The sequence below is a fragment of the Orbicella franksi genome, chromosome 13, assembly GCF_964199315.1.
Source record: "Orbicella franksi chromosome 13, jaOrbFran1.1, whole genome shotgun sequence".
Taxonomy (NCBI): domain Eukaryota; kingdom Metazoa; phylum Cnidaria; class Anthozoa; order Scleractinia; family Merulinidae; genus Orbicella; species Orbicella franksi.
The window spans coordinates 19,690,529-19,707,817 of record NC_138157.1 but is presented as its reverse complement, the minus strand read 5'-3'; the positions used below and the strand labels follow the sequence as shown (position 1 = coordinate 19,707,817).

The 17,289-nt window shown below is 37.1% G+C and overlaps 3 protein-coding genes across 3 annotated transcripts; 1 reads left to right on the top strand and 2 right to left on the bottom strand.

The window, feature by feature from the left end:
• Positions 1-319: 319 nt before the first annotated feature.
• Positions 320-5,323, bottom strand: LOC145465427 (exosome complex component RRP42-like). Its single transcript, XM_081449209.1, has 7 exons — positions 5,106-5,323; positions 4,866-4,960; positions 3,679-3,844; positions 3,255-3,325; positions 2,834-2,954; positions 2,448-2,603; positions 320-1,884 (listed from the first exon to the last, which is right to left on the bottom strand). The coding sequence occupies exons 1-7, from the start codon at positions 5,262-5,264 to the stop codon at positions 1,777-1,779; spliced, it is 876 nt and encodes a 291-aa protein (XP_081305335.1). The 5' UTR covers positions 5,265-5,323; the 3' UTR covers positions 320-1,776.
• A 44-nt stretch (positions 5,324-5,367) lies between these two features.
• On the top strand, positions 5,368-10,896 carry LOC145465436 (E3 ubiquitin-protein ligase RNF166-like). Its single transcript, XM_081449215.1, has 6 exons — positions 5,368-5,576; positions 6,819-6,978; positions 8,246-8,343; positions 8,563-8,674; positions 9,761-9,868; positions 10,807-10,896. Exons 1-6 carry the CDS (start codon positions 5,467-5,469, stop codon positions 10,870-10,872), a joined length of 654 nt encoding a protein of 217 aa, XP_081305341.1. The 5' UTR covers positions 5,368-5,466; the 3' UTR covers positions 10,873-10,896.
• On the bottom strand, positions 9,879-17,254 carry LOC145465426 (uncharacterized). Its single transcript, XM_081449208.1, has 8 exons — positions 17,096-17,254; positions 16,871-17,004; positions 15,596-15,736; positions 14,889-14,979; positions 14,111-14,246; positions 13,959-14,030; positions 13,352-13,374; positions 9,879-12,071 (listed from the first exon to the last, which is right to left on the bottom strand). Exons 1-8 carry the CDS (start codon positions 17,252-17,254, stop codon positions 11,877-11,879), a joined length of 951 nt encoding a protein of 316 aa, XP_081305334.1. The 3' UTR covers positions 9,879-11,876.
• Positions 17,255-17,289: the final 35 nt, after the last annotated feature.

The window sequence follows — 17,289 nt, the reverse complement described above, 5'->3', positions numbered from 1 at the left end:
AAAAATCTGGGTTGCACTTAATTCTAGGCAGTGGAACAATTTTGTAAATAATTTGCATGTTCATTAAAACATATATCAGTTTCTACCCCTATTTCAGACATTGTCTGTTTAGAGGATAAATGAACATGGACTGGGTTAGGATCTTCAAAGAAAAATAAATTATGCCACTCTGAGTCTATTTCTACTAGCATTCATTCTGGGAAGCAAGGTGGACATGGCAGATTTGCATGCCATCATCATTTGACTACAACTGCCTGAGTTCCTTTCAATTTTTGTTTATTATTTAAATTTTAAACCCCAGTGGGGTTTAAATAACAATTGCCCTAATTACCATAAGAAACAGAAAAAGTGAAGGATTCTGGCAGTTGTAGTCAAATGACGCCATCATGCAAATCACCTATTAGTGCAATAGCACTAGACCTTGATCAAACCGTCTGGTTTTGAATCTTGACCGCAGTCATAGTGTTGTGTTCTTTAGCAAGATACTTTACTGTCCAGTGCCTCTCTCTACCCAGGTGGGTAAGAAGGTACTAGCAAATCACAAGCTGAGGTGTAATCCTGGGATGGCCTAGCATCCCATTCAGAGGGGATTAGAATCCAGAACTGAGTGCTGGCCTGATCAATCACTAGGCTCAAACACAGACTGAAACTTTACCTTAGTTTGGAAGTGCAGAGTTTCAAATTTAGCATTGAACTTGTTCTGGAACAAGGTCTGTTTTCTTTACAACTGTTATCTGGGTCATCACACAATGCTTCCTCAGGAGAAGATCTTCATGATCACCCAAAAAACTGATGCAAAGTATTGGAGTCCACACCAACACCCACCCTCCCCTACGCATTTTTCATTTCTTTCATAATTTCTGTCTTTTAACATCTTCCATTACTCATTTTAAAAATATCGTTTAATTTCATTTGCATTTCCTGTTTTCTTTTTCTTTTAATTTCAGTTATTGAATTTACAAGTAGCTATGTTCAATATTTACATCAACAGCCATAAGACATGTGAAGGTCCAACAAAGGTTTGGCAAGATGTAAGGATAAAAGTAAGAAGGGAGACAAAATGTGGGATGACAAAAAATTTTAATCATTAGATACATGATAAAAATGATTCAGCGGCAGCAAGATGTGCTCACTTTGACAGGTGGGATGTGGGATAGTTCTAAAAGTGATGCCATTTGTTATGTGGTAGAAAAAACAGAAAATCACACGTTATTGCGACTCTAACCAAGCACAATCAGGATAAACATTATGAAAAGGGCAGGATGGTGGGATTGAGCCAAAAAAGTGGGATATACCGGTATGCATTGAAAAAGCCGATGTTGGACTCTCACATGTGTGAAGTCTTATAAATAATATAAAATTTTGAGCTAATAAAAAACATAAAGAAAGCATTACTCAAGCTATTGAAGAATGTACCTGACCCTCATGTTTTATATTAGCTTATTTCAGATTGTAAGACTAGGACACTAGTAAAAGAAACCATGATGAACAAAAAACACTGCTGAACAAGGAAATACAATGTAGGAAAGCAAGGTTCTTCTCCCTAACTAGCTCCTCATTGTACAGTCACACATTATTTTTCTTGCTCACTCGTCCTATACAAATCTGACAACAAGAGGTCAGAGCAGTCATCCTAGCAGAAGGTGAACACCAGGCCACTCACTGTCATGTCCTGTGTATCCAAGGTAAGTAAGCCTCATAGCCACACTGATCCCACAGTGTTGAAGTAAGTAAGGAGCATTAACAAATTTGAATCCTTTAGCTGGTATTTTTCTGCTATAATAAGAAACCAATTTTCTCTTTATTTGCACTCGTTTCAGCTTCTTCCTTATTGAGAACATTCAAAAGTTCTTTGTTCAGTGCTTTTCCAACAGAGCGAGCAGTCTGAATAAGATAAATAGGATTTGGTTAACATTTACCAATAATATTAGATTATGAAATCAAGATGTTTGGGCATTTGATTTATGCCATTATTGTAGCATGAACTAAAGAAACAATGGCTGTAATGACCAATGAAGATATGATGGAAATTGTTGCAAGCTACCTTAAAAGACACATGACAGTATTTTTTATTTGTTTTAGTTAACTTGGGAATTTAATTATCCAGCAATATTTCTGAATTGTTCTTCTGAACTTTCAAAAACAAATACACTACCATATTGTATCTGACCTGCAGCCACTACATACACTAATGGACGATAGAGCATGATAGCTCAGCCAATCACATTGCTCCATTTTCATTTAGTATTAATTTATAATACTAGCAGAATTCTGCTAAGATAATATTAGAGGTTAATGATAAAAAGGGACTAGTAAGGTCATTATGCTACAGATATACCTGGCAAAACATATTTTAGAACATGGAACAACTACTCAATAAATGACAAGAAAAAGTAGTAATAAACAGCCAGTTTAGGTTTCAATACACAGTGAAAGTGAATTTTTACCTCAATCATCTCAAATATAGAATCAGGATCCAAAGCTCCAGGGCCAACTTTCTGCATTGCGCAGATGTTGTTGTTGCCGTTCACTGACACCAGAAGCTGAGCAAGACAACAGGCTTCTTCTTGCAGGCTGGCATCCACCACATGACGATGGCCAATCTACAACAAAAAAGTATTCCAGACATTACATGAAGGTAAACTTACTTATGGCTGGGACAAGTCTAAGCAGGAGGAGCTTAATTTCATCGCACAAAATGACTTTGAACTCTTACTCCTTCAAGATGGCTTACTAGTTCTGTCACAGGTTAACCCTCTCACAAGTTATTGAAGGTTTCCTCCCAATAATATTCTTGTAATAAGATAAGACTTGTGATGAATGGTTATTATACCTTGCTCATAGTGACTGTCACAGGAATTGAACTAACATCCAGCTTTCTACAGTCATGAGGATCATCTGATATTTCTAGTTCCATATCTCCTTCATCTGTTGAAACTGTAACATTTGGAATTCTACGACCAAAAAAAGTCAATTTGCTAGCAGGTCACCATATGTATCTTTCAAACAAAATTTTTTGCCACAAATCACCAAGAAGTTAAAGATCAAGATCAAACAAAGTTTTGTTTGAACCAAATTAACAAATGAACATATTTAGGCAATTACTGGTAAGTATGTCATGCTGTCTTGATGTATTACCAAGCCTCAGAACTGACATTCAAGGAAATATATGATGATCAACAAAGAGAATAAATAAATGTTATTTGAGCTTGGATGGAAGAATACAACAAGTCAAACAGGAAAGTGGACTTTACCTGGTATTATGAAGAGCTGCTTTCACTGCCAAAGACAATGAATCAAACAGATTTCCACCACACTCTAACACCTATCAAATTAAACACCTTCCTCAGTCTGCCATGGTATAGACAGGTAGTAAATAAAACATAAAACTAGGGTTATAAATATCTTATTACATGAGCTCATAGGACTTGTGCAATTTCGATAGCCTTTGAAAAATTAACTGGTGATTATTTATTCCAAATTGCACTCAAAATCATGTGATTACCACACAGAATGCTTAAACTTTCTTTTAATATTGAGTTTTAAATCAAGCCAGATGTGAAAATCTTTAGCCTCCAGTCGTGATCACTCTGCCCAGGCTTTGCTATCCTTGATCTATGCATTGCCACTTGGCTAATTTTTATAAAAGAAAATTGTGATCTCAACAGGTTACCATACCAGAGCATCAATATAGAGAATCCAACACTGCTTTCCAGGTAGAATACACAATGACTCCAAATCAATAGCAGACTTGTGATTGTATGCCCTCTCTAATGTCTTGGCCAGCATTGTACCCAATTCTTCTCCTCCTCTTCCTTCAAACTCAGGAGAAGCATTTGCTGAGCTGGAGGAAAGGAGATGTTAAAGGATTCAAATTCTGTTCAAACCTCAGTAACTAGCTACACTCTGAAACAGAAAGTAATTGAGCCATGTTGCTGGGTGGTGCATTGAGCACCAAAAAGCTATTATGTTGTTACATAAAATAAAAATTGATAGTGATCATACCCCTCCTAAGAGGAGATTTTTTAAATTTTGAACTCCTTCCCTCATCCTTCTTGAAATTGCTGTTTTGGTTCATACTAACTTTCCTTTAAAACCTCATTCCCCTTGGAATTTCCAAAAAACCCTCCCTGGGGTGGGTATGGACATTTTCTGGGACCACAGATTGGAATTATGGAGTCTTACATAGGTAACTGACAAGTAGTCACATAACATTTTGAGGCTTTCCTTCTGATACTTTAAAGGTCATCCCTTCTCACTACCCGTGCATCATATTGGATTGATCTTGAGTAATCTTTCACACTTAGCCTGCTGGTTGTCTGATAAAAGATAAACTTCCATGGATGATAACAATATTAATCAACTGCACACAAACTGGCTGAGAAAAACCTTTAATTATGTGGAAAACATTTACCAAAATCATGAAACCTTGAAAATTGGGTTAAGATAATGCATGCAAGTCATATTCACACAATGACATCAACTGTGGATCTGTCTCATGACTGATACATGTCACAGACAAAAAAGGCAACATGAGCATTGTTTTGGCTATCATGTAAAAGGTGCTAACATCAGTCTCTGTTTCATCAGGACACAAGGAGTTTGTCACTGCACCTTTCAATGAGACTTCAACTCTGAAGTTTTGAAATTAACATAAACAAGGTACCTGTGTTTCACTCTGCCATCAGTTTCTTACCAACTATCTACAATGTTTCCAAACGATCAGAGTTTAATTCATATGTGATTAAAAGGCACATTGAAACAATTACCATTTTCATAAAATACTAATTTAAATTAGGAATAGAAAATCAACAAATAAATGCAAAATCAGTCAATAATTAGTCAAATTCAACACAAATCCTTACCAGTCAACAAAGAACTCAATACATCCTTTGTTTTGTTTCTCTATATGAGGTTCTCCTATTTCGGCTTTAACTCCAACCAAAATGTCTGTTTTGGACTTCAATCAAAACCAAAAACATGCCAATGAATTAAACAGTGAGCTTTATTGATTGATTGGTCAGATCTATAACCTTATTATGTCCGGCTAAATGTCCCAACTTTGCTCCACTTTGCTATTAATGCATCATAATTGAAATTCTTACCAAACGAAGTCGTGCGGACCCACTCGTGTTAGACACTATTCCAGTTTCTACTTCAAAATGTCTGTAATCTTGACAGGACCTTCCATCACTTCGGAAATCTTGTTCAACCCCACCAATAATAAAAGTCCGTTCAAATGACGAGAGCATGGCATCCGCCATGTTGAAATGTTTGCACTATACCACGCAGTAACCCTTCATTGAGTATGCCGCTGAGCCTTCAGGTTGGTAGTGAAGGCGTCAGATTCAAGTCGAGGCTAGCAGGCGGAAGAATTTCCTCCTTTGCTCCAGCTGTAACTGAGCTGAAACTGTATAAATTTAGAAATCGTAACTAAATCAAGGCTGTTTCACTCTTACAAAGAATATGGCAACTGGAGGATATCATGTACGACCAAAGATTGTAGAAGAAAACTTCTCGTGTCCTGTTTGTTTGGAGGTTTTGGAAAATCCCATCTCAATACCTTGCGGTCATACGTAAGTTAAGGTTTAGTTTTGACGAGAAGCAACAGTTTCATCCCGATTTCCGTTTTTCTTTTCAAATTACTTTCAGTTCGTAATCTTTTTCAAGCTTATACGTACTGGAATGAAGCTGACTGCCAACACCTGCAGCTAAAGAACATGAATTCCGAGAACTTGCATTCCTGAAACAAACCGGAAGTGGTGATGCATGGCAAAACTACACATACTCCGTAAAAACTTAACTCTGACTTAGTTTATTTATTATCTCTTGTATTATGGGTAACTACATAGTTATTTTTAAATTAAAACTAAAAGCATTAAAACCTACATATTCCAGAAAATGGAGCTCAGCATATTTTGTGTGTCTTTGGGAAACAAGACTGCTGGCTTTCATGTTGTTTAGACTTAAAATGGGGCATGTGTGGCTTTATATTAAAACTTTACACCTAAAAGTATGCAGTCGTTGTGACAGTGAGAAAACTATGTGCATCATTTGCTAATGGAATCATCTGAACCACTTACTTGGTCCTTTAGGGAACTTCAGATGCCACTAAGTTGCAAACATTTAATCAATGGAAAGGAACAAAACATTGCTGAAATCAATATATCTACATAATGCAACACTCAAATACAAAAAGCTCACAGGATAGGTTATGGTGCTGTATTTTAGAACACTGGTACCTTAATTAAGGAAGTAATACAATGATACACAGTAGAAAGCCCTCAGTGTCTGCAGAGTTTATCTGGGCACTAGACTACCAAGGCTGCTAACAAGGGCACTTGGTGTCATAACCTCCACCAAGTCATCGGCTCCTTTGAAGTGAACCATCATGCCAGCAATGAAGAAAAGAGATCAAGGTAGAAAAACTGTGTCCAAGCTATGCCCAACACAGACTGGACATTTCTGGCCTGCAGCAACTGGTCTTGAATTGGCCTCATTAGCCACCAGCATCCCTGAACTTCAAAAGAACAAAAGTGACCTGACCTCAATCTTCTATTCTGAAGTTAATTCCAACAACACTATAGTTGTTACATGTAGGATCAGGATGGGCCTTACCGTATTGCATCATGGACAAAATGTCTTTCATTTCCTTTATAAAAACAAATCAAAGAATCTTTTTTGTGTTTTTGTAAGTTTTAGAGACACAATAATGTTATTACTTTTAGCAAGTGGACTACAAGACACAGGTCCTTTTGTTCAACAGGATCAACACTTTTTATCTAATATTAAGCCGACATTTTGCCATCTCATTTCAGGTTCTGTAATAATTGCTTGGACTCTTGTGAAAATATTTCTGGGTCTTCAACATGCCCTGTTTGTCGGTCCAGTTTCAGTGTTCACGAGAAGCGAAGAGCTAGAGATATTCATAGACAGATCCTTCAAAGTAGTGGATCCTGTTCAGGCTGTAATAGACAGGTAAACAATGTGCTTTGCAACTCAACACTTCCCAAGTCTCTTACTCATTGTTATGTATAGTCAAACTTTATTGAGTCTGGACTACTAGCTGGAGCTTGCAAAAATAAAATGTTGAGTGTGTAAGTGAAAGTCAGGATTTGGTAACCTAATTCACCACTTTACAAATAAGAAGAAACCTGGGGCGAGAACCATAATCCTGGCCAAAAGGGTATGGGACATTTCCCTTTGTTGTCACTTTTTTGTGTGGAAACTGCGAGAAACCAACAATTTACAGTCATAGAAATAGCCTTAAAAAATTCTCCCCACTCCCCCTGAACAATGGTGAAGTCCTTTAACTTTAGAATATTTGTGATACATCTTTGACTACTGACAACCAACATTGTCCAGGGGGAGAGGGAGGATAGATTGGAATGCTGTTTTTATAGATAAATGAGAGTGTCCTGAACATTTTGGCCAAGATTGCATCTTGCAATTGCTTGTGTTACTGGGGACGCCATAGCTTCTTGTCATTCGTTTTGTCCCCAGAAACAGTCCAACAAGCCAGTGCAAGGTGAGACGTGCCCCCAGGGTTCTTCTAGTTTAAGTGGTGAATTGTTAGTGCACTGGACACTGAACTGAGCAATCTGGGTTCAAGTTCTGGCCAGGGTCATTGAAAAAAAAAATTATTTAAATGTGTTCTTTTGCAAAGACCTAATTTACATGTACATTCATAATGCCTATCTTCACACAGGTTTATATACAGAAGGTTACCTGGGAATTAACATTAGGGGAAAACCCTGTATCGGACAAGCATCCCATCTAGAGAGAGAAGAAATACTACTCCTATACAAGTTATATTGTACTTGACAAGTACATGACATCTGTGTGACATCTTGATCAGATGTAGACTTTTATTACCTACTGTACCTTACAACATACTGTATTTAGGACCACATTGTGAAGTCCACATAATGGAGTTAAAGGAGCTAAGCACACATCAGTCTTAGCTGATTACAATCTGCTTAACATTAATTTGTGGAGGGAGGAAAATTGAAGAACCCGCAGAAAAACCCTTGGAGTGAGGCAAGAACCAGCAACAAACTCAACCCACATATGCCACCGGGCCAGAATTGAACGCTGGCCACGTTGGTGGGAGACAAATGCTCTTACCACTTGGCCATCCCTGCTCCCCTAACATGACTGATTGTTATGACATAAAAGTGGCTAAATTTAGAATACTAATAACAAATACAAAGTGATTTTTGAGATCAATGTTCATTTTTTTCAGTTTCCCATGTCCAGATTAAGAGAACACAGATCATCTTGCACATCAATGCCTGATCAGTCGTTCTCTCCTATTGCCCCTACTTCTCAACCGTGGCCAGAGTAAGTTGACTTTTGTAAATATGAAATTTGTTGCATTCTTAATTAAGTTTGATAAAGAAGTGGCTAGTTTGTATTAACTACATTGGTCTGTTATAATCTCTTTCCCTGCTTTGTAACTCCTTCCCCCAGAATCAAATGCCTGTTTTATAAATACTTAGTTTTCTTTACATATAAAACTTGTAACTTGTAATTGTAACTTTTTTTTTTTTTGTCCTCCAGAACTAAAAATCGGTCAACATTCGCCTGTCCTTTCTGCAACCAGAGAAACTTTGACAGTAGTGGACTGTTGCAACATGTAAACAGCAATCACAAAAATGAAAGACAGTCTGTGGTAGGTTTAATGGTTAGCCAGAGCAGTTTTCAACTGAGTGTCGTAAAACCAATGCCACTTAGTAATAACTCTGGCCAATCACAAAGGACACACTGGCAATTGGACCAATATATTTACTCCAAGCAAATAAGTATGGGTTATTGACCAAGTGTGAGGTCAAGATGGCTGGATATTGGCCAAGTTCTTTTTTTGCGTGTTTATGGACCAAGACAGAGTCAAGGTCCATAAACTCGCAAAAAAAGAACGAGGCCAATATCCAGCCATCTTGACTGAACAAGCTTGGTCGATAAAGGATTTATTATATGGCTTTTGGGGAAATTTTTCTTGCGGGACACGTTGGGTAGTCCCAAGCGGGCAAGATAGCTCCATCTTGCCCACTCAGGTAGCCAATCACAGCACAGGATTTGATTCATCTTGCCCGCTCACGAAGCTAGCCATATAATAAACAATTATATAGCTGATGCAAAGCACAGGAAAACAAGTGCCTCAGGGAACAAGTTACGATTGATTTTGGTTATGTTCTAATTGGATGACTAAAAGGCATAGGTATTCAGCATAAATTAAAGCAAAACCAAAACAAATGTGAATTTTGACAGTCAGTTAAAATAGTGCCAATTTTGTTAAATGAAATAAGAAGAATATTTACAATAATAAATAAATAATAATAAATATTTATATGGTGCCTATCCATGCCTGCTCTAGGCGCTGTACAATTCGCCAAAATGAGCTGTACTAATCTTAATAATTAAAAATGTGCATTTAAGAAAATAATAGAAAGTAAAAATCGATAAGAATAATAAGTTTTCTTTAAAAGATGAGTTTTGAGTTTAGATTTGCTTTAATCTGCTTTGCTGATAATTTGCTTTAATTATTTTCCATGCTTTCTAGGTCTTTGCCAATCATAACTAGCCTGAATTTCAGCCATCTTCTTTGGTCACATACTCCCAAGAGAAACTATTTGAATTAGACAAACCTCTGTAGAATGAGCAAGCAGACTGAGATGACTTGTTATTCACCTGAAATGTGGTTACTGCTGAATAGATGTGAAAATCACATATAATAGCTACAGTTTTTTTTTTTCTACAGGTGTGTCCAATCTGTGCCAACATGCCGTGGGGGAATCCCCAGCAGAAAAGTGGGAATTTTGTTCAGCACCTTAATCTGCGGCATAAATTTGAATATGACACATATGTGGTGAGTCAGTAGTTGTGAAACTTTAGGTAGCTTAATAAGCAATGATGATGGTCACACCAAGAACAACACCTAGTGAAAAAAAAAGGATTTAATTTTACCTTCAAATTTTGCATTATTTTCTAGATCTGTTCAGTACACCTATCGGTCCAAGAACTTGCTCAGCCTGAACATGCAATGACAGCATTCGATACACAAAATTAGCTTTTGGTTCCCATTAGTTAAAGTATGCAGAACTTGGTCGTTTCACGATGCTTTGTAGAGGACAGTTAAGAAATGTACAAAGATTTTGAACACACCTGCATAGCCACTGTTTGGCTCATTAAACGTTTTGTGGTCACGGTTTGCTTAAGCTCCCTTTTATTCTGACACCTAGATCCTTCAGCTGCAATTAAATTAAGCTGAGAATTCCTATACCAGATGCAGAATAATTGTAGAAAGCAAGTCTAGGGGTCATGAAGTCACCTGGGAGGAGGATAAACAACCACACTGACTCCCAAAATGGCTGGAAATTGAGCCTAGAAGTCACCAGGACACTTCATTACTGAAAGATTGTTTCTTAAAATAAAATATAAAATAATGTTTCCCTCTTTGCACTCACATGCATCACTTGTCTTGGAATCTAAATTTAATTTCCCAGAGGCAAAAATATTACTGGGTTTTAAGAAGAATTTGCTAATGCCTCTGTACTGTTACAGACCGATTTTGCTTTCACACAAAAAAAGGTAAACAACATTGTGGGGAAAACATTAACACCAGTGTTTCCCCATTTCAAGGGCTTTCATAGACTGTTTATTTCTGCTCAAAAACTGAAATTATGAGGATTTGATTATTATTATTATTATTTGTGATAAAGCATGTCATTCTTACTAGTAAAAGTAATACTAAGTATAATGCAGCTTAACATGTTATATTTACTCAGTTTTCACCTCATCTAACAGGATTTTGACAATGATGAAGATGCTATTCTACAACAAGTCCTGGCTCAGTCAGTGCAAGACAGATAAACTAATATTACTAATGACTTGATTTAGCAACCTCTTGAACTAAGTCTTGTAACTATGGTATCCCCTCTCATATAACTGCCCTGTTTTGAATTAACTGTTTCAAATAACCAAGTGCCCAGTCGAGAGTAATTCTAATCAGCATTTTAATTGAGGTGTGGTATATATTTGAACCTAATGATTCAGCAAACTTTTCAAAATAACATTGATGAGAGAAAAGGCAGTTCAAATTAATGCCAAGTCAATATTGTTGAATTTTAAAGACATGAATGCTTCTGAAAGTTCGATCAGCTTGAATATTGTACATTTGAGCTACACTAACACAGTGACCTCCCAAAACAAGTAGGCTGTTTACCATTTTTGATAACCCTTATAGCAAGCTTTCCTGGTGGTTGAGGTGGGGGTGGGGGTTTCCAAAATTAAATTACTCTTTCAGGTGCTGAATCAATTTTTTACTGAATATGTTGTTGCAGTTAAATAAATGCCTCAATGTTGAACACTTCAAACATAAATCTTCATTCACTTAGTAAGAGTAGATGGAATAAAGCTCAGAGGAATGGCCTCACAGCATTGAGGAATTCTTTATTGCTATGCAAGTCAAAATATGTACCATTCAAACTATAAATAAGTGAACAATGCCACATTCATTTACCAGCCTGCTTAGAACTATTTCTATTCAATAAGCATTTTAGACATGACAGCTTTCATTACCAGTAATTGCATTACTACTAACAGTATTGTAAGGAAGGTGACTTGCTATTTTGAACTCAGCACTGGAAATGTTTTGTGCTTTTGAGATAAACAAAGGGCATACTTTTAGTTAATGAAACTAACATGATTGTATTTATCCTGGGAAAAACTAAGGAACCATTTTGTTGACACTTTGTGACTTATCTGGGGGTATTTGTCTGAACATTATTTATTATAATTAAATTATGTGTAACAACAGTTACACTTTACATTTTGATTTGAGCCTTGAAAGTTAATTTTGCCTGCTCGTTAAAAAGCTATCTACCGGTAAATTCTCTCGCCTGTGATCTTGTTCGTTTCCTACTTCGCTTTTTTGGTGTGGTTGTAGTTATTTTAGGGAAGGCAACACCACTCTGGGAACACAACTGCTTCAGTGCTTTCTCGTAAGCACTGTTTAGTCTTGCTGCCTGCTGGAGTGCGTACTTTAAATCTTCTATTTCTTCAAAGAAACCCTGAAGAAGATAAAGATTAACCCTTAAGGATGGACCATTATTTTTTTTGGGGGGGGGGGGGGATGGAGGTTGGGCAATTTTCTTTGATTCATGAAATTTTTGCTCACCGTTAGGTTGGGCGTGATTTTTTTCAGTGGGCAATAGCTTGTGCAGGAATTTTTTTAACATCAAAAATCAGAATAATGAAAGTAGAAAGCACTTGGCCAGCTTGATTTTTTTCCCTGCGGCTTCCCTTGCACAATTTTGTTTTCAGCAGTTTTTGCTGTGTAGGAATTCTTCTTGGAAAATAATAATGGTCTGTCCCTTATCAGAAAATTTTGACTTGCCACAGGCACTTGATCTGGCTCTGTACACAAGTGTCAATGTTTTGTAGTACTATAAGATCTATGTGAAATTATGCTTTAGGAAGTGTTGCATGACAATTCTTTTCAAAAGACATGTATGGCATTTACACTGTTTAGATTAAATTTTAGGTGTTCTCTTTACATTTGGAAATCGCCATCCTTGTGGCTGACACCTTCTCGCAACACCACCTCCAGCAGAGAGTCACATAGATCTCATAACACTGCAAGAGATTGAAATTTGTACACAAAGCCTGAATTCTAAATCTAATTTTTCTATCTCTTCAGCAAAGCCCTTAAGAAGATCAAGAATACCCCTTATCAGAAAAACTCGACTTAGCACAGGCACTTGATCTGGCTCTGTACAGAAATGTCAATCTTTTGTAGTACTATAAGATCTATATGAAATTCCCCTTTTGGAGGTGTTGCATGACAATTTCCAAAATACCGGTACATCTATAGCATTTAGATTGTTTAGAATATATTTCAGGTGTTCTCAATCACCATCCTGGTGGCGGACATTGTCATGCAACACTGCCTGTGGCAGAGAGTCACATAGATCTCATAGCACTGCAAGAGATTGAAATTTGTTCACAAAGCCTGAGTTACCAGTGCATGCTTAGCAATTTGGATTTGATTACTTATTACTAGACTGTTAATGTGTCCTTTTCTCCAAGTCCAGTAGCTTAGAATTTAAAGTAGGGATGAGGAGTAAGAGAAAGGTATTAGCAGGGCTCAATTGCATGTACATGTACCTGAGGTTGGAAAATGGTTTTGTTAAATAATTTCTGATCACAGATCTGTGGCATCACAAGTTATCGCTGAGCAGTTTGTGGACTGCACAGTGATCCTACAGTTTTAGTTTTATTTGCTAGGAGATAAGGGTGAGAAGTGGAAGTTGGCATTTGATGCAGACATATTTTGCAATGTTTTACTTACTCTGTCCAGCATCTTGAGTTCATCTGTAGAAAACAATGTATGCTAAATCAAAGTTGAAAACTGATAAATTTTGATCCATGACATAACACTTGCAAAGGGCTCTCTGGCTTTTACCCTCTCTACCCTGTCTATTCTACTATGGTACAACATCATAGGCATGAAATGCGTGCAAAGGGCTAAGTGGCTATATCCTTACACACACCACACACCAGGGTACAAAGAAAACAAATTTTTGGGCTTGCCCCTCAGGCAAGCTGTAACTAATCTATGATATAATAGCTTGAGATTTATTCTTACTAACCTCAAAAAAATTCATTTCTTACAGTACTTCAGTCTATAATTTAAATTTCCTCAAAAAATTTCCCAAAAAGCTTCCCGGCACTGTCTGGCAAGTGAGGGACAGAATCTGATTCCCCAGCTGGTTTTTATTCTAGTATTTCATTCATTGAAATGCTTGAATGGAAATTGCCCATGGAGTATTCTAAAAATTTATTTTTTTAATACACCTTGCAACTTATTTGATTTCAAAATAATTTTTGCATTTGCAATAGAATATATCGAAGCTATTGCCTGTGCCAGCCAAACACTATTTTAATTAGCTCCTAACCTTTGAACTTTTTTCTTTCATTAGCAAGTCTGTCTCTTTCCTGTGAAACCTTGCGGAGTTCAGCCATTAAATCTGATTGAATAAAAATATAACAAAATCACATCTGTCAAATGTTTTATTTTATTTTCAAGAGAAAAAGCAAGCATTTCTACCTCTTTTAGAAGGTGTTAGCCTTTTCTTAATTCCCACTGCATTAATCCTTGTCTGAAGAGCATCTTTCTCTTTATGTAGCTCTTCTATTTTACTTTGGGCATCGTGGAGTTTCTTTTCCAAATCTCTGTTTTCCAGCTGTGGAATCAAATTATTAATAAATATCAAGAATAAACTGTTACCACTGTCAGTCATACCTCGGAAGAGGACTCCCACATAAAAAGGCCGGGGGTGCTCGTCTGAAATTTTGTAATGAACTCTGAAAGGTAGCAAGGTCCAGCCTGTTTTGTGGGTGTGGCTTGAAATTTCTTTTACCCCTTAGATGTACCAATGTCAAAACAAGTCATTATCTCCTATCATACTTTTTTCGGCTCAGTACCCTAAAAGATACGGCAAATGCTCCTGCTGTGGACCTTTTAAGGCTGAACACCCTAAGATGTACCAAAACTTGGGACATACGTGGAAAGGTTTCTGGCAGTTAGAGTAAAGAGCCTGCACAGACTTATGGTAGCTACAGGTCATAAAGATTGTGAGAAATACAAACATGACCATGATGGATGCAACAAAACAATATTATTGAAAGCAAACTCTCACAAAGCCTTGTTCAAACCTCTTAAGCATATTCTACCTTTGGTTAGAAATGCCATGTGATACGGTAAACTGGTTTAGTTAGTTTCAATGTTATTGAAAGAACTGATAGAATTGTTATGTCCTCTTGACCTTTGTGTGAAGACGGAAAGTCTCATTCAAAACCTCTTGCAGTCCAGCTGTAACACTTACACTCAAAGTAGTGATTTGCTCCACTTGAGCTGTGTTGGTCTTTAACTCTTTTTGGTATCGCTTCATAAGGTTATTATGCATAGACAACATCCTGTTGGAATTTTTCACATGTTAACTTATTTTTATCATCTAACAGTTCTCATGGAGGAATTTCTTGTTCTAAAGGAAACAATCCTTAGAACTGATTAGTACAGGACAGGATTGGGTTGATATGAAATTGTCCAGAACGACCTGCCCACTGCACTTGCCAGCCTGTCTTCTATTTTAAATAGATGCCATGTTGCCATGCATCCGTGCAGATGATGTCAAAATGTGGTAAGAACAAAAAAATCCACACAAGCCCTGAGGGAGTGTGTCGCTGATGTTCTTACCACGTTTTGACATCATCTGTGATCTACATGTATTACTGGACATAGACTTTATCTGTTGTATATTATGAAGTCTAAACAACGAAATGCTAATGCATCATCTATATGTCTGACTGTCCTCCAGTAGATCATAAGTAAGACCCAATCAAAATGCGAGAATGATTTGACTTATTATATAAAACTTGATAGCTGCACAGTAACTATTGTATGTGGCTCCCTGTTATTGTACATCTTCAAGTCTTATCTAAATGCCTTTTCCACAAGTACACCAACAGAACATCATGTGCTTATGTCAGATAACACTTAAATGCACAGATCGATGTCAGTAAGTGAAATTACTTGGTTGTTCTTTCAAACTGTTCATCAACTGGTTTCTTTGGTTTATTGTTTTGATTCAGTTGTGATGCTGGTCCCAGCGTTCCTCCTGTTATGACTCCACTAGCAGTTCTTGGCCTTTTGTCATCAGTTTGAACTTGGACACTAGTGGTTTTAAAAAAAGGAGGCATAAAAAAATGCTATTTGTAGTTAGTGGGTGCAAAGGGTAAGAAATAAATAAGAATTAAAATGGGTGGGTAGTTTATAGGAGGAAGGAGAAGAGAAAGTGGGAAGAACCAGGAGAAATTATAGCTGCATTAAGAAAATAAATTAAAGTACTTTATTATTGCTGAATAACGAATAATACTATTAATAATACTATTAATGAAAATTTTTAGATAGAGTTAATACAGTGTCCCCTATTAGCCCACATGGGCTAAATACATTGACACTTAAATAAAGTTCTTACTTACTTACTTGCTGAGGTCTTGTGGATGTCAATGTCAAGCATCTCTGTACTAATTGACGTTATTTTAAATTTATAACAAACAAAAAAGCAAAAAGAACAGAAACATGTCCAAACTGGTGGGAGGCAAGCCTTCTTTGCAGTCAGTCTCATGGCTTGTCACGCAATCTTTCCTCTCTAATCAATGTTGGACAATGAGCCTCCTATGCAGAATGTCTGCATAGGAGGCCAGTGGGAGGCTAGTGGGACTGGCATACTTTGGCTATTTGCAAAGTGTGGCTAAGGAGTTGAATGCAGGATAATAGTTATTGAGAAATAATTTTCAGTTAGTAACCTGTAGGGTGGAGTATTTGTGGTAGGGGCCTCCCAATTCAAAATCAGCCAGTACCTCAAACCACTCTGCTGCACCACCTCCATATATATCTTGTAAGAGAAGGCACATTTTGCAAAAGTAAAAGGACAGAGGCCAGAACCACTAAGGAAGGACAGGAAACCAGGAATAAAGGCATGGAAAGTAAGAAGATCAGACTCACCTTTTCCTAGCTACCCCATGTAGAGACATTCCACACCCTAGTTTTTTGTTGTCGGAACCTTTGAAGTTTGCATCCGAGGGGTTCAAAATTTTGTCGGCTTCTTTGAAAAAATATTCCGACAGGCCCTGTGGCAGAGGTTGCCTTCCATAGGGGGTGTGCGGATAATAAATGGAATGTCCCAGTATATCAATGAAACAATGTGATATAGCCATTCATAAAGAGGTAAACAACAAGAATAAATACTGCGACTAAAATTTCAAGCTGAAAACGACTTCCTAACAGTTTGCTTAGCTTAATTACCTCCTAGTAAAGGTTTGCATGAATTCATTATTCCTAAACTGCTCTTTTAGGTCATTTAGTTCTTTCTCTAACTGTCCATTTCTTCTTGCAAGCTTCTTGTACTTCTTTCTAATTCGTTCATTTTCTGTAGAGAGCTAAAGAAATATTTTCAAAAACTCAGTTTAGCTTACTTTACAAATGAAAACAGCAACAAAATTCAAAAATCGTTTGATAAAAGCTACTCACATATAAGCAGTTGTGTATATCAGGCATTGACATTTTGTTTAACACACTATTTGTTGTTAACACTGTTGAAAATGTTTCGGTGTTTTGTAAGAGGATTTTCAAAATCTGCCGCCAGTCGCCGCCATTTTGGAAACCGCTGACAACGAATGGCAAGTGCATAAAGGAATGTGCCCGCAGTTCAAAGGACTGTGCTA

Coding starts and splice junctions, on each gene's coding strand:
- LOC145465427 (XM_081449209.1), bottom strand. CDS start 5,264: ATGGCGGATGCCATGCTCTCGTCATTTGAACGGACTTTTATTATTGGT. Junction 3,845..4,865: donor ATTGAGTTCTTTGTTGACTG/GTAAGGATTTGT, acceptor CCTTTCCTCCAG/CTCAGCAAATGCTTCTCCTG. Junction 2,955..3,254: donor GCAGCTCTTCATAATACCAG/GTAAAGTCCACT, acceptor TTTTGGTCGTAG/AATTCCAAATGTTACAGTTT.
- LOC145465426 (XM_081449208.1), bottom strand. CDS start 17,254: ATGCACTTGCCATTCGTTGTCAGCGGTTTCCAAAATGGCGGCGACTGG. Junction 17,005..17,095: donor ATATACACAACTGCTTATAT/GTGAGTAGCTTT, acceptor ATATTTCTTTAG/CTCTCTACAGAAAATGAACG. Junction 13,375..13,958: donor TGAAAGAAAAAAGTTCAAAG/GTTAGGAGCTAA, acceptor TGTTTTCTACAG/ATGAACTCAAGATGCTGGAC.
- LOC145465436 (XM_081449215.1), top strand. CDS start 5,467: ATGGCAACTGGAGGATATCATGTACGACCAAAGATTGTAGAAGAAAAC. Junction 8,344..8,562: donor ACTTCTCAACCGTGGCCAGA/GTAAGTTGACTT, acceptor TTTGTCCTCCAG/AACTAAAAATCGGTCAACAT. Junction 8,675..9,760: donor AAAATGAAAGACAGTCTGTG/GTAGGTTTAATG, acceptor TTTTTTCTACAG/GTGTGTCCAATCTGTGCCAA.